At 36.8% G+C, this 15,813-nt stretch overlaps 1 protein-coding gene across 8 annotated transcripts in view; it reads right to left on the reverse strand.

The window, feature by feature from the left end:
- The window catches only part of dock10 (dedicator of cytokinesis 10), a 103,944-nt gene that overhangs the window by 26,339 nt on the left and 61,792 nt on the right, over positions 1 to 15,813 (reverse strand). For all 8 annotated transcript variants that reach the window (XM_083525440.1, XM_083525434.1, XM_083525439.1 and 5 more), the window contains exons 5-22: positions 15,282 to 15,354; positions 14,909 to 15,049; positions 11,545 to 11,679; positions 11,212 to 11,398; positions 9,142 to 9,227; positions 8,980 to 9,063; positions 8,694 to 8,846; positions 7,387 to 7,641; positions 7,133 to 7,255; positions 6,017 to 6,099; positions 5,650 to 5,772; positions 5,471 to 5,550; positions 4,000 to 4,187; positions 3,700 to 3,765; positions 3,518 to 3,610; positions 3,322 to 3,445; positions 3,110 to 3,231; positions 561 to 644 (exon numbers count right to left, since the gene is read on the reverse strand). In XM_083525440.1, the coding sequence (XP_083381566.1) occupies positions 561 to 644; positions 3,110 to 3,231; positions 3,322 to 3,445; positions 3,518 to 3,610; positions 3,700 to 3,765; positions 4,000 to 4,187; positions 5,471 to 5,550; positions 5,650 to 5,772; positions 6,017 to 6,099; positions 7,133 to 7,255; positions 7,387 to 7,641; positions 8,694 to 8,846; positions 8,980 to 9,063; positions 9,142 to 9,227; positions 11,212 to 11,398; positions 11,545 to 11,679; positions 14,909 to 15,049; positions 15,282 to 15,354 (2,200 nt within the window). The remainder of the gene's footprint in view (positions 1 to 560; positions 645 to 3,109; positions 3,232 to 3,321; positions 3,446 to 3,517; positions 3,611 to 3,699; positions 3,766 to 3,999; positions 4,188 to 5,470; positions 5,551 to 5,649; positions 5,773 to 6,016; positions 6,100 to 7,132; positions 7,256 to 7,386; positions 7,642 to 8,693; positions 8,847 to 8,979; positions 9,064 to 9,141; positions 9,228 to 11,211; positions 11,399 to 11,544; positions 11,680 to 14,908; positions 15,050 to 15,281; positions 15,355 to 15,813) is intronic.

A 15,813-nucleotide genomic window follows, 5' to 3' on the forward strand; every position in this document is an offset into this window, starting at 1 on the left:
GAAATCAGAAAGATCTTCATAGAGCTTAACCCTCAAAAATGACGAAACCTTTCGGAAAATTGTGCATAATGAAGAAAGTAATACACAACATTGCTGTCATTGTCAGTGTGTCATGTCCACATGTGTGATTTAAAATTTGTGTCGTGTTGCTGCTAAGTTTGTCCCCAGGCTGCTGACCGAGGAGCAGAAGAACACCGTGTCAAAGTCTGCCAAAAACTCAGTCAGCATGCCGTAGATGACCTGTCCCTCATGTCGAAGATCAATGCCAGTGATGAAACTTGAGTTTAGGGGTACAACCTTGAGACAAAGCAACAGTCTTTCGAGTGGAAGAGCCCATCATCTCCATGACTGAAAAAAACGAGGCAGATCCACTGCTCGACCAAGTACATGCTTTTTTTTTTTTTTACATCTGTGGAATTTGAGGATTGGACTGTCAATAGCGAGTTCTATTGACAGGTTTTAAGGCAACTGAGGAAGGATATTTAGGGAAAGCGACCAGATCTGTGTCACACTAGTCTCAAAAACATATTTTAAGTGCACATAAAAAATATATATATTACCTGAGAGTATACTGTGGACAGCACCAGTGTAGACACCTTGAAAACAGGCTTTCCTCCATCCACCCATTTCACATCCGATCCATTCTGGGAACAGAACAGTTAAATGTATATTTAAGTTATGCTTCTGTGATGCTTTATAATCACTTAAAACCCCAGGTTATAGAAATTCTGACTGGTGCCAAGATATGATATACTGTCATTTCACTGGAAAAATCAAGCGCAGGAAATTTTTGTTTCAGACACGATAATCACAAAGTCAATCACTTGTTTTTTTTCATGTTGAGTCAAAGCGTTATCCCAGGCAGGATTTTTTGACTATCCTGGGAACACTGAGGTTGAAATACACCTTGGGTAAGGTACATACAGTATCTAAGGGCACCATGAATACACATTTACACAAACCTTGAGGTAATATATTCTAGCCAATACACCTATTATTATTTTTTTTGAAAGCTGAAAAAACAAAGAACTGACCGGAAACCTATACAGACAAGACGATGATATTAATGCACCACAGTTACAGGAGAGAATAGATTACTCAGTTAATGTTCATTCAGTGCTAATAACATTGCTTCAACCTGAAAAACTATTTCAGCGGCACCTCTTAGTCAACATTTTGTGTTTATTTACAAATATTTTTGCATTCCTCAGAAAAAAGCTTTTGTTTGGCCGAATTCTGGAGTCACTGTAATGCAGGCGGTCAGAATACAGGACAGCAGGACAGCAGGGGACAGAAACAAAATAAATGTAACTCGTTACTGTCGGAAAATAACTTTTTCAACTATCTGTACTTTACTGAAGTATTTTCATTTCAGGAGATTTTTACTTTAACATCACTTCATTTTAATGTCAAATATCTTTACTTAAATACATTTTGCAAAATCAGTCATTCCTTTTTATTTATGGTATGGACTTTCATTGCCGCCAGATGTGTTAAGTGATGTGTATCACCCCCGTGTATCATTTCCTTACATTTTCAAACCAGACTCGTCACTTTAGTTTTAATCTATTTGGTGACATGATCAATATTTTTTCTTCTCATTACGTGAATTTTTAGCCCATCAACCTATTTCTTGTCATTTCAAATTACTATTAGTGTATCAGTTCCTGGCTATCACACACGACAGGAGTAGGCCAGCCTACAAAGCTAACAACAAGTAAAGCAGAAAGCAACAAGAAGTATGGGGTTAACATAGATGAGACAGAGGGAGTCAACGATGCAAACATGACTAAGAAAAAAACATTCCTGATCACCTGATCATCATCATCTTTGCTCTGCTTGTGTTCTCTATGGTGGATGTTCAGCCAGGATACATTTATAAGTTAAACATAATTCTTTATTATTTTGTATTAATATGATGTGAGGTCCAGTTAGTAGTAATGGTTACTTCTTACTTAAGTACACTTCAGAGCCCAAACTTCTTTACTTTATCTTGAGTGAAAGATTGTAGTCAGAACTTCAACTTTTACCAGAGTCTTTTAAAACATGAGTATCTGTACCTCTACTTGAGTGTAAGATATGTGTAAATTTGCCATCTCTTTTTGCCGCTTGGTGGTATCTACTTAGCTTGAACATACAGTTCATCATCAGTTCAACAGCAAGCAGAACATTTTGAGAGGAATAAATGCCAAAATATACTCTTACTCTAACTTGCCATAACACCCGTGGCCTTATTTGCAAGATTATTTTAAGTAGTTGTTTAAGCAAAAGTATTGTGACAAAAATGATAATAGGAACATTATAGTTATAATAAATCATAATACTTTGGATTGAAGTACATTTGAATGCAAATACGTTTGTACTTTTAATCAAGTGAAAGTTTAAAGGAAGCACTATTAATTTTAATGGAGTAATATTTTACAGAGTGTATCTACTTTTACTTAAGTACATGGTTTGTGTACTTCGTCCACCACTGCATACGGGTAACTGATGATTAGAAGTAAATATATAGGCAATATAAGTGCAAATAAGGACTAAATAATGCATGGTAAGACTTGGAGAACAGACAACATGATTTACACAGACCAACTGATTAAAAGCTATTGTAATACAAAACAGGAAAACACAATAGGACAACAATCCAATGACCAAGCAAAAGCAGAGACAGACATGTGTGAGGTAGTTTAGAGAAAGGAAACTCATTAAATCAATAGTTTCTTGGATAATTAAGGGTTCTTGAGTACTAAAAGGGTTTTACTTATGATCATTGCAGAAAGGAAAACATTTAGTTATACAGTATGGACAACAAAAGAACCTTTATCAGTCCCAGATTTAAGACTGGGTATATCTGCAAATCATACCCTGCCCTTCTGAAACCAAAACAGGAAATAATTGCAACCAATCATGTTATTCAGCAATCAGCCCCGAGAGCTTCCACACATGTTCCATATTCCCATTAATTTATTTTGAACTTCAGCCCACCATTTGGACTGATCAGCTTTGACACGTGATGAATGGTGGTACATTTTTTACCCTAAATCGAACAAATATATAATGAATAGGAAGCAGAGTTCTATATTTTCACAACATTTCTATGCCTTGCTCTTACCTTATTGGAGGATGGCTCTTTAATAAGCAGGTACCCACTGGGGAGAGTGCACGAGACTGGGACGTTAAACTCCTGAGATGTCAGACGGCCATCTCTCAAAAGCGGCAGCCACGCATAGCCCACTGATTCACACACACACACACGGGTTACATTTTACAACAGTGTCTGGTATTGATTGTAGCTTTTCTGTTCACATCGTCCATTAGTTGTACCTGGAGTTTCAAGAGCCTCTTTCTTCTTTGAGTTGGTCTTGGCGTTGATGTCGCATGTCACGTGAAAAAACGAGAAGAGCAGATGGTGTTTCTCATGGAGCTGTGTGGGCAGCTCAATCTTCACCTGTTTTAGAGAAAAATAAACTCAGAAAACTGTGGTGAAAGAAAGACTACAGAGGTGTCTAAAAGAAAGTACCTCATCGTAAAAGTCGGGGTTCTGCGAGTGGTGTAGAACCATAGAGCAGGCAGCAGTGGTGAAAACTGGACCTCCCGGCTTTCCGTAGATGCACTGAAACGAGATGGACATTTTGATCTGTATTTGTTATTAACTTAATATAAAAAGGATATAAAGGAGAAATACATTTTGCAAGATTTTACCTTAAGTGGTTTAGCCTGCTCTTCATCTGAGTTCCGAAACTCAACATAAACGACGATATTGCGAGCCTTGAGGGGAAAACCGAGGCGATAAAATGTTTCAAGATAGCATCAGAAAACAAAAGGTTCATATGGGGATTAATAAAAGAATGTAGAAGAATACAACTCATAAAGTTTTGGTTAAGCACTCATTGTGTTGGTTGTATATACAGTATGCTGCATAATAAAGTCTATTTATTCACAGTCATAAATCAATAGATCTTTCAGCAGTTATTTTATTAACAATATCTTCACTAGTCATACCTTGGCAAAGCTTTTTTGGCTATCATATTTAAGGTGTTTGGGGTAGACGTAAATGTGGTTCTTATAAACTCGGTAAGGTTTAGCGAATTTGGCTGAATCGTGCAGGAACTCGTCGACCTCTACGGTGGGAGCGTGTAGACTACAGTCATTGAATGGCTTCACAGGAACATACGATGATGTCACGCAGTCTGTAGGGTACAAACGGCATGTGCTTTAATATATTTCTTATTCATAGTGGAGTATTTAAAAGATGAACATTTATTAGGATTGGAAGCATGGGTGCAATGCAAAACATGAGCAGGATTAAGCATGCAATGTTTTGTTCATTTTTTTTACCAGTGGCTGTTTCATCTTTTCATTTTGTATAATAAAAAATCTCAGACTTTTATTAAACCTTTTTACCCAATACAGCCATAATGTACTACCAGATTTGCATAGCATTATTGATATCACAAAATAACTGCTACTAATTTTTCAAACCCAATTCCAAAAAAGGTGGGCCATTGTGTAAAATATAAATAAAACACTTACACACATATGACACATATGGGACAACATTCCCCTCCCAAAACTTCAGCAAGCCAGTACCCAGATGTATACGAACAGAAGACGTGATGTTACATAGTGGTAAACATGGCCCTGTCAACTTTTGTTTTTGAGACGTGTTGTGGCCATGAAATTCAAAACTAATCTATTCTTGGTTTAAACATTTAATATGTTTTTGTTTTACTGTAAATATAATATGGGTTCATGAAATTTGCAAATCATTGCATTCTGTATTTATTTACATTTTGCAAAGCATCCAAAATTTTCTTTTGGGATTGGGGTTCAATCCCAAAAGCTTCATGAAGAGTTTGAAATGTTTAAACTAAGAAACTATTATGAAAGAATATTAGAAACCTCTTGGAAGTAGTCAATGCATTTTTGCATGACCTCACTGATAGAACTATAATGAACAGACATTCAGTGTCACCCAGATGAGGATGGGTTTCTTTCTAAGTCTGGTTCCTCTCAAAGCTTCTGCCTCATGCCATCTCAGGGAGTTGTTCCTACTTTTGTCAGCACTGGCTTGGTCATTAGGGATAAAATGGTAGGGACTAATCTCTGATGCTGAAACTTTTGTAATCGATTTAATAATGTAAAGCTTCTTTGAGACAATGTTCATTGTTTAAAGTGCCATACAAATAAAACTGAATTGAATTAAAGGTAAAGTGATGGTCACAAAGTGGGTCACTAGTTTTTTTTATTAGTTCTCTTACTCCAGGATTGATGTTAAGGGACTGCTGATTCATTACACTATTCTAACACTGAGATATTGTGAAACGTAAATTTTATGTGAATGCTTCATTCCAAACTTTAAATAACCATACCAAATAGTATGTAATACCATTTCTGGTATTCTAACTGTGGTATGTTAGTGCATATACAACAGCTTTATATTCTTGATAGTGTTTATATGAGGAGGTCTTACTTGGATGCTCCATTGGGATGCAGTCTACACTGATCTCTAGGCTGCCAGGAATAGTCTGGAGTTTACTCATCTTCTCTGCCCTGAAATACAAAACCACAATTTTACTTATTCCTCATGTATTAATGATGATGGTATTCTTTAAGAACATTTGCAATCTAAAATTGGAATTACTGCTGTACTTTCTGTATTCTGCAATGTGCTTGAGCAGGTCTTCGGTGGAAATCTTGCTGCTATCCTGTTTGAACAGAGGAGAGAACCGGGATTCCCGATCCACCGTGCCCTGGTTGTCCTTAAACACTGACCTGGGTCAATGAAGCCATGAAGAATGTGAGAAAGAGAGGTATCAATTTGCGAAATCTGATTAGAAGCTAGCTACAAATTCTATAGTGATTTGTGTAGCACCTAACAGTTCAAGTAGGCTGTGATCTAAGTGTTAAAGTGTCACATTTTCCCCATTACAAAGTTTAAATGGTTGCAGTTTGGTCACATTGTTCTGTCTGGAAAAAAGGTTATGGTTACGAGCGAATAAAAGGTGAGTACACTCACCTTACCGACCACGCAAAAGGCATGCGGTATTTCCCCAGCTTGCTACAGAACTGCTTGTTGGATTTCAGTGTCTTTTGAACAGTCTAGGGAAAGAAGACATAGTACTTTAAAAGTGGAAAATCAAAGAAAATATCAGAGTGTTTATAATGTGTGAAAACCAGAAAAGGCCAGAACATTCTCGTGTTTTGCTCTGACCCATGTATGGCGCCGAAGGTGTCTCATTCTTGGCAAGCTGCTACAAAGTCTGTGCGATCAATTTAGACTACGCTAAGGTTTTGGGATCCCGTTTTCTGCAGGGAGGATGGGGGAGTATTTCAGGTCAGTGTGAGGAATTCTAAAACCATCTGGCCTCTGAATGATGAAGCACTTTAAATAAGACTTTTACAAGAGATTTCTTCTGGAGCTCTCGAAAGGTAAGGAATGAACTAACACAACCTTGCTTTCAATGGTATGGCTTTGTAAGTACAACAGAAACTTCTGTTCTGGATTGTTATTTAGGGACTTTTACAAATGGTTCCAGGGGAAATATGGAGGAAACATGAAATCTAGCGTATATTATGCAGTTCAAATAAAAGGATTCCCTGAAGGGGAGTGAAATAATATTTCGACACATATTTCAGGCTGCAGAGATTCTGCCTTCTCTCAATAATTCTTAATAAATCTTAATTAATTGAATTTTCCATATTCCAGCAGCATACAAATAAGCAACATACAGACATATATAACATGTTTATTACATGTTCATAAGACAAATCAACCATGTAACTAGGTGCCAAGTACATTTTTACTGAGCCATGCCTGATGTGGGAGCACACTCTGTCCATCAGTGGAAAGTGACCTTCATAGGACCACCAGTGAGCATATATGGGTTTATTGAACAAATGAAGATAAGAGCACTGGATAATAATACAGGATTACTGTATAACAGTAAATACATTCACTAGAGGTCTTCTATCAAGATATCAATGTATACAAGTGTTTATTTATTATAAAAATAATTTCTTAATATGGCCAAATCACAACAACACAATATCTTGTTATATTTCTGAAAGAGAAAAGTTGTGTCAATGTACAAACTGGAAAATTAGCTATAAATAAAAAGGGATGTAATGTTACCTTGCTGTTGTCTGTGTTCTTAATGTATGGCTCTGTCCCACTAGTGATGTTACCCATAAGCACTTTCTCTATTCGAGCCACCATCACGATATCGGTATGAGGATTTGTGATGGAGAAGACAGCCTGAATCGGTGCACAAACACATACAAACATTTACATAGAGCTGAATGTTTCAGATATAAAGATAAACCTGCAAAGCATTTCCTGTGTGCGTTATACTTAGTTGAGGTTTTACAGACGAATAAGTACGATACCTGTTTAGGAAAGCATAACCAGTTCTCCAGTTCCTGACTGAGCTGGCAGTCGCCACTTGTCTTCTCTGTCTGAGATTTTAAACCGTTCTCCTGCGCTCCGCCTTGACCTTCAGGTGTGCCCTGAGATCCGGTGCTACCCGAGCCGCTGAGCATTTTCCGCACAATCTCGTGATTGAGGTCCACATGAAAGTCGGCCGAGACCTTTCTGTTATCGCGCGTGTCCAGCAGTGCCACGGATACAAAGAAAGGCTCGATCTAAACAGAAATACAGAGAAACAATAAATAACCTATTTTACTAAAATTACTTATACATGTATAAGAGTGGTGGATGAAGTACATACAGTGAATCTGGAAAGTATTCACAGTGCTTCACTTGTTCCATACTTTGTTATGGTACAGCCTTATACCAATAAGGACTAAAGTTATAATTTTAAGAAAGAGGTTTGTTTGAAATTTTTGCACATTTAATAAACCTGATAGAGCTTGAGAGGTTCTGCAAATAAGAATGAGAGAAACTGCCCAAAAATAGACATGCCAAGCTGGTAGCATCATACTCAAAAAGACTTGAAGCTGCAATTTGTGCCAAAGGTGCTTCAACAAAGTATTGAGCAAAGGCTGTGAATACTTATGTACATGTATTTTTATTTATTTTATAAGTTTGCAAAAAATTCATTATGGGGTATCGTTTGTATAATTTTGAGGAAATGATTCTATTTTGGAATAAGGCTGTAACATAACAAAATGTAGAAAAAGTGAAGCGCTGTGAATATTTCCCGGATGCACTGTAAAAGATATGTGGTGAGTTATAAGATAAGTGATTGAATGCAAATATTAATAAACATCTCATTTTTTTACTGCTACTGACAGAGTGAACATTTATGTCATATAAACAAGACCATCTATATCACAAACAAGACAACTGTTGATTATTAAGCAGAGAATGTCATAAGACATTATGATAAAAAAGGGTTTCCTCCTGGTTCTCCATTTTTCCTCGAACCTCCCAAAAACCATGGCATTAGCTGTCCTGCAAGGGACGAGCCTCCTCTCTAGCACACATTTCTGGAATAGGCTCTGGATCCACTGATTACCATGATCAGGATGAAGTGTTTGATTTACCATATCATGCTTTACAGATTTTTTTTTAGATTATTTATATATCCACTCAAAAATGCTCCACCATCTTGGGTTTATTGTTATAAAGAAGTCTACACATACTGATAGGGCTATATGTCTAAAATGTGTATTTCTTATAAAAATATGTGAAACCAGTTTTGTATATTTGGTGTTCACGTGTGTAACCTCACATTAGTGACGGGCTCCGTCTCTGTCTCGTTCACGCAGCCCTGCAGGGTGAGGTTGAGCGAGCGGCAGTAAATCATTAGTCTCTTCCCCAGCTTCTCCTCGAAAGGTCGGATAAGCGGCAGCTCCCCACAATCCCCCCGTGTACTCCTCAAAACCTAGAACACACACCTCCGGTTGTCAGTAATACAGTGAGAGTGTCAGTGAGAGTTTTTAAGCTCTCAGTTTGAAGAACATGATTCTCAAAACTCAATATGTTTGGAGCAGAATTTCTAAATGAATTCGACGTACAGGAGTATCAGGATCCAGCGAGAACAAATTCAGCCTTTCTTCTCTTCTGGCTGCTCTCACCGTCTCTTCAGTTTCATTGATGTACTGATAGAACAAGACAAAAGTTTGAGCTTAGAATGTATTTAAAATTAATTGCAACCAAGAATTAAAGGTCAATGTTACCTTGGCTAATTCAGGATTGATTCCGTTTTCCGTCGTTTCCTCATTTTCTGTGAGACAACCGTTATTCAAGGGCAGATCTAATACATCTGAAAAAAAGTCGGAATTAACGTTTAAGACTGCACAGATTTATTCATATTTTTTCTAAAGCACTGTTTCATAATTACTTCCAGTTAGACAGAGCTTTTTGCTACCAGATCAGTCGTTTTTTTTTTCAGTTTCAGATCTGCTAAGTATTTTAGGCCTGGAATGTAAACAGGTTTAACTTTTATAAGCGACAGTGCCAGATAGACAAAGAGATGCTAAAAACAAAAAGGCTTGCTTGTGTGCAGAACCAAAGCGCTGAATGAACACCTACAGTTGAGAATCAGCTCCTGCAGTGTTTATTTGTGTGCAGCCAGACTGTAGGTGTTCATTCAGAGCTTGGGAACTGTGCTGGGTAAAGAGAGCAGAGACAGAACGAAGCTAAAAGGCGTCATCCTGCTCAGCTCATGCTGACTCAGGTACCTTATAACCCTAAGTCAAGAGTTTCACTTTGTTTATGCTACAAGAATGCACTAATTATGCAACAAATCAATTGTACTCAATTACATTTTGTGAAATTAGTCGTTCCTGTTATTTATTAACGGATAATATTTTAACTGGTCAAGCAGTTGAGCCACCAATCAGGGAAGAGCGTGCACTCTGTTTTGAACTTGTTTTGGTTGGTGCTTGGTGGTATCTACTTAGAACAAGCATACGGTTTAACGTCAGTTCAACAGCAAGCAAAAACTTTGTGAAAAGAAATAATTGATGGAAGAAACTCCTGACTCTAACTTGCCCCAACATCTGTGGTCTTATTTGTGCGATTTTACAAATTAGTTGAAAAGAAGGTTTTGAGCTCATAATCATTTTAATAATTATCAGTGTTTAAGTAATTAATATCATTCTATTGATAGATTGGTGTGCTGGAGTAATATTAGAGTCTTTTCACATACACTGAGTTAATTAAAGTCTTGTGACAAAAAGAAAAATGACATTATAGCCTTAATAAATCATAGTACTTTGGCTACTTAAGTACATTTTGAAGGCAAATACTTTTGTACTTTTACTTAGATTTAATGCTCTTGTAAAAGTTTTACAAGGTTTAATGCAGGGGTCTTCAACTAAAATTGCTTGAGGTCAAGTAAATAAACCCTCCTCGCCAGCTGAGGTCCAGACAATTATATAAATAAAAACATGAATTGATTCTTTTTGCCTGATTGAAGAAATTAGTAGTTGAAAACAAATTAAAAAAAGCAAAAATCAAAGATAAATAATAATAAAAAAAAAAACTCAAGTGCTTTGGTTTCTGCTGAACTGAGATTACAGATCATTAGTAATGAACGCATACCTCACTGGTTAAAAAAAAAAAAATCTCATATCACATTTGAACTTTACACTTATTGTCTCGACCTAACTAAATATATCTAATGTATCTCCTGTCTCTATGCTTTAAGTTGCAATGGTGAAATATCATCAGCAATATCATTCAGAAACACAGACAGGCAATAAATAAAGTGCCAGTGTAGGAAAAATGAAAGTGGAAGAACCCCCTTATCTGTACATTTGTACAGTTCATTGTACACTACAAATGAAAATGTAATAAAATCATCAGTCAGGCTGAACTGAGTTGAAATTAAGTTGAAAACTTGATTTGCCTAATATAAATATGATTTTATTAGAAAATAGAGTTTGGCAGATATTATGTGAAAAGCCTTTGCGGCCCGGCTGAATTCGGACCGAAAATTCACCAGTTGGCGACCCCTGGTTTAAAGGAAACCCCTTTTCCTTTACTGGAGTAAGATTTTACAGAGTGAATCTCTACTTTAACTGAAGTACACAGTTTGTTTACTTCGTCCACCACTGACACTCATATTTAAAAATGTGTAAAACCATTGTTTCATTCAAATCCTGGCGTACGTCTGAGAAACGTTTATTTCATGGCATTATACAGCTCCAAAACATCCTGCTTCACTCAAAGCTCTATGCTGTTTCATAAGAGATCTGATTGTTTAAAGGATATGAATTTAGTGCTATACATTTTAGACTCACCCTGTCTAGTATCTGTCAGGTCCATGCTTTTGCGATCTAAAGCCGGACCCTCAGGCGGGCTGATCTGGAGAATACGATTTAACGTGTTGATCCAGTCCTCCATGTCCTGTTCGCTCTCTGCTGCCAGCACAAAGTAGGTCACATCGTTCATCTTCAGCTCAATGGCGTGCTTCCTCAATCGACTATTCTGTACGGAAAACGCAATATTCAAGACCTTGACAAGGACTTTCAAAGTCTATCTGAGCTACCAAAGTAAAATACTAAAATTACTTGCAGTGTGATATGCAATACTTGTTTTATTCGTTGCGTTTCAATTGAGTATTCAGTACTAACCTGAACTACCCCTGTACACGAGTCCAGAAATATGCACCCTTTAGGTTCCTTTGAGATTTTCTCATCTTTGTAGAAGTTCATGATGTAAGAGTTGTCAGTTAGTTGTGTCAGTTGGAAATATCTTCTCTTGAATGACTGCAATGACAAAAGTATAAGCGTAAGCATAAACAACAAACCACATGCTTATAAACCACTACTGTAATGTTCAAACCAAAAGTAGTGCCATATAACAACACACCTTAATTTTATAGATAAAAGAATACTAATAATAGCCAAGGCCAGACAGGACTTTAATTTACTGTCAGAGTTCCTTAAGCTACAGTATATAGGAATAATTTTGTCCATAAGAACATTTTTTTTTTCTTTTTGTACTTTTTGAGCATCCATATTCTATATTAGGTCCCCATTGCTGTTATGATGACCTCCAATTTTATAAGAAAATTTTTAACTAGATTTTGGAGTGTGCTTGTAGAGATTCTGCTCATTCATCCCCAAGGCTGTTAGTAAAATTGGGTACTGATGTAAGGTGATAAAGCCTGGGGTGCAGTCACCATTCCAATTTATACCAAAGTTGTTCAATAAGTTTAAGGTTAGAGCTCTATAGCAGGCCACTTAAGATCTTCCACTCAAACCATGCAAACCATATCTTCATAGACCTGGCTTTGTGCATAGAACAAGTTTGGAACTCCTAGTTCAAGTGGGAGAAAATGTAATGCTACCCAATCCAGAGACACCCTATACAATTGTGTTTCTAGTAACAGTTTGGGGAGAAACCAAATACTTTGTGTTCCAGTACTTGTATCCATATAGTAAACCTAATTAACAATTATATGCTTTCAAACTCCTACATGGAGCTGGTTTTGTGCACAGGGGCATTGTTTGGGTCTACTAGTTGAAATGAAGGAAAAATGTAATGCTTCCCAACCCAGAAACTCCATACACAATTGTGTTCCTTTAACTTTGTGGCAACAGTTCGGCAAAGAACCATATATGGCATTAAAAGTCTGGAATCCCAATACTTTTGGCCATATAATGATTTCCCTGGGTGATGTAAAAAATGTGTAAAAATGTTGGTCCTATCTAGTTAGTTTGCTTGCTCTACAGAGACACAGTATTAGGCTAATTTGTAGCTAAAACACTTCCACAGTTTCTTAAACTCAAATAAAGAACGCTTCATTAAATTTCACCAATCACCAGTTTTACCAAGGGCAAACAAATTGTGGCAAAAAAGTAGACAATACTAGCAGTTATCTCACATAATTACCAAAAAACCCTATTGTTTAGTCCTTGTTTATTAGGTGGATAATTTAAAGAGTAAATAATGCCTGTGAAAACTGGCTAAGTGTAAGTGATGTCAATTACTTCTGTGTTTCAACACATGGATTCCACGTCTCTGCCAGGCTTTATTTAATTATTCACTTTGTCTTTGTGAAAACAGCTAGGCCCTGCCAGCATGCTAAATCAAGCTGCTTAGCTGGAAGGTTGTCTAAATCAACTTTCAACTAAAACCAATGCCTAAAAGAAAAGAAAACGCAGCATTTGAGCATATACAGTACTTTCATAACTGATTAGCTTATAGCATGGTAGCTAATACATCAAAAAACAGCTAGAACAAGCATCCTATCTAAGCTTTTATTAAATTGAAAAAGCAAAATAACAAGCACAAGTATGTAAAAAGTTCACCTAAAAATTTATATTTTGCCGTCTTTACTAAACTTTGAAGTAAACACCAACCACTAGTTTGAAATATTTAGCAATTTCTGTTATCACATTCATGCTACAACTTTGCCATAATGTGCTTTTGTTTTAAAACATTAAAAAATGTGTGTACTTTTAACACCTTTCACAGCATCGTATTTAAGTGTGAGGTGTGTGAGCGCATGTTTTACAAATGAATTTCTAAAAATAACCATGCAAGTGCATCATCTCACTACACCAGCATGCCTTTGCCATAAAATGTTTTAACCTTTCTCCTTTTTACTTGGGCAGAAACATATTGCAACTTAAATCTACATGTAAAAACAATGAAATAATCCCAGAATAGGAAAACAATGGCAACCCAACCACAAGTTAACTTTAGCTGTGGTTTAGCTGTGTGGTAAATGCACTCCAAACTAGGAATACGATTTTCAAAAAGTGAAATGGGACTACTCATTGGATTACTTTCAAATCAGGAGAAGTTTCAGAAGATAAGTTTGTGCAATCTTTAACATTTCTTTAACATCAATAACAATTCAGACACAACACCACACTGTGATGCAAAGCATTTCTAGTAAACTGACCACATCGATGTACAGGATCACATTATCTGGAAATCCGAAATGGAAGACGATGGTTCGACTACAAGCTTGCTGACATAATGGAAAAACAAATGTGCACTTTACAAAGCCAAAAGTTTCAACTGCATTAGTGCAATGACTTCTTGTTGGATCATGTGACCCGAGTAATGTGAAGGTTCTCATTACATTTATATGTACACTTAATCCAAACCATGCCCTGAGGTATTAGGGGTGTTTGTCTCAATGTAAGCTTTTGCGTTGCAGTCTTGCATGGACAGTTTTTTTTTATTGTGTGAGGTTTTATACTGTTTGTACCTCAGTAAAGCCAGCCTGTTCAAAATTAAATGTCTTTTTTAGTAATAAAACACAACAACGCGTGCCATTTTATATATACAACCCCAATTCCAAAACAGTTAGGATGCTGTGCAAAATATAAATAAATACAGTTCTTAATGATCCCAATGAAATGATTTCCATTACAGAATCATAAATGTTTTAAATGCAGTCTCGCAGGACTCAAATATCATAGGCATCCAATATTAAGGAACATCATTCTGAAATTGTTACACAATTTGTAAACACAGTCCTTCACAGATTAGTGAAGCTCTGCCCACCTTTACCTTTGAGAGACTCTGCCTTTCTAAGATACACTATTTATACCCAATCATTAGTTGCAAAATGTTTCTTCAAATATTTTAATAAAATTTAAATTTTAATAAAACTTACTTTTTTTCAGACTTTTATTGCCCAGTCCAAACTTTTTTGAGATGTGTTACAGCCATCAAATTGAAAAGTACCTTATTTCTTCCTATATTTACTTAGTTTAAACATTTGATATGTTTTTAGGTTGTATTAAGACACAGCATTCCAACTTTTTTATAATTGGGCTTGTATACGTATATACTGATCAGTCATAACATTAAGATTACCATTGGGCCCTATTATGTTGGTCCCCCTTTTGCTTTTTTCCCTTCTTTAAGAAAAGCACTTTACCCTCTGTGCGCAATTATATTTCCTGATTAGGTGATTATTTAGAAGATTAGTGAAAGAGCTCGCTAAATGAAGTGTCTGGCTCATGCTCTTACCCGAACTGTGATGCTGTTGTTGACGGTGCTGTTGAAGTTCCCTTTGTAGAGCCAGCCTGATTTAAAGACACCTGTTCCTCCTCCTCCACCACTACCTCCACCTCCTCCTCCACCTTTGGATGATGATAAGGACGTTGTGTCCTTAAAAAAAAAAAGTGCTTTTTCAGTTACAGAGCTTAAAATGTTGCTGAATCTGTAAGATCTGTCATCTGCTTTGAGCCAAAATGAAACAAGCAAAGCAAAGACATGTGAGACTGAAGAGCAGAATAAAAGTATATATAGTGAATAAATATCTGTCTGGGTTTGGTTTTGCTACAAGTTCTTGTGAGATCTTAAGTGATTTGCAAGTGGACATGCAGCACCAGAAACTGACCTCATCCTTATCTATGTCTTCATGGTCGAGCTCGAATGAGTGAGAGGGCAATTTCAGAGCCTTGTACAATTTCCTGTTGTTTTGAGAGAGAAAGAGATCACACAAAAGGTTGATGGTTAAAAAAACAACAACTCCCCTAGAAAAAAGTTCAATAGTAAACATTAAGTAAAGAGTATTCTCTAATCCATCATCAACAGTCTTTTTTCGAAGCGATTTGCATGAAAACGGAGGACAGGAGAGGATGAGAGCGAGACGTCCATTACATTAACAGGCATGCGCAATTTCCACGGCTCCGCGTCTTACCCTTCAAACCAGTCGTCCTTGATGAAGCTGCCCGTTCTGAATCCTGTTCTTGATTTAATTTTTTCCTCTCTTCTCTCCATTTTATTTCCATTCCTCCCTCTGCCTGATGGCTAGAGAGCTGATAAATGGACGACGGGTAACCTGATTTCTGACCTGCGCAATTTGCGGGCTCCGCGTCGGAGTGCGTTTAGCCATTAAGAGGCCACGGAATAGCAAGGCTACATTTCCT

The sequence above is a fragment of the Silurus aristotelis genome (assembly GCF_946808225.1).
Source record: "Silurus aristotelis genome assembly, chromosome: 22".
NCBI lineage: Eukaryota > Metazoa > Chordata > Actinopteri > Siluriformes > Siluridae > Silurus > Silurus aristotelis.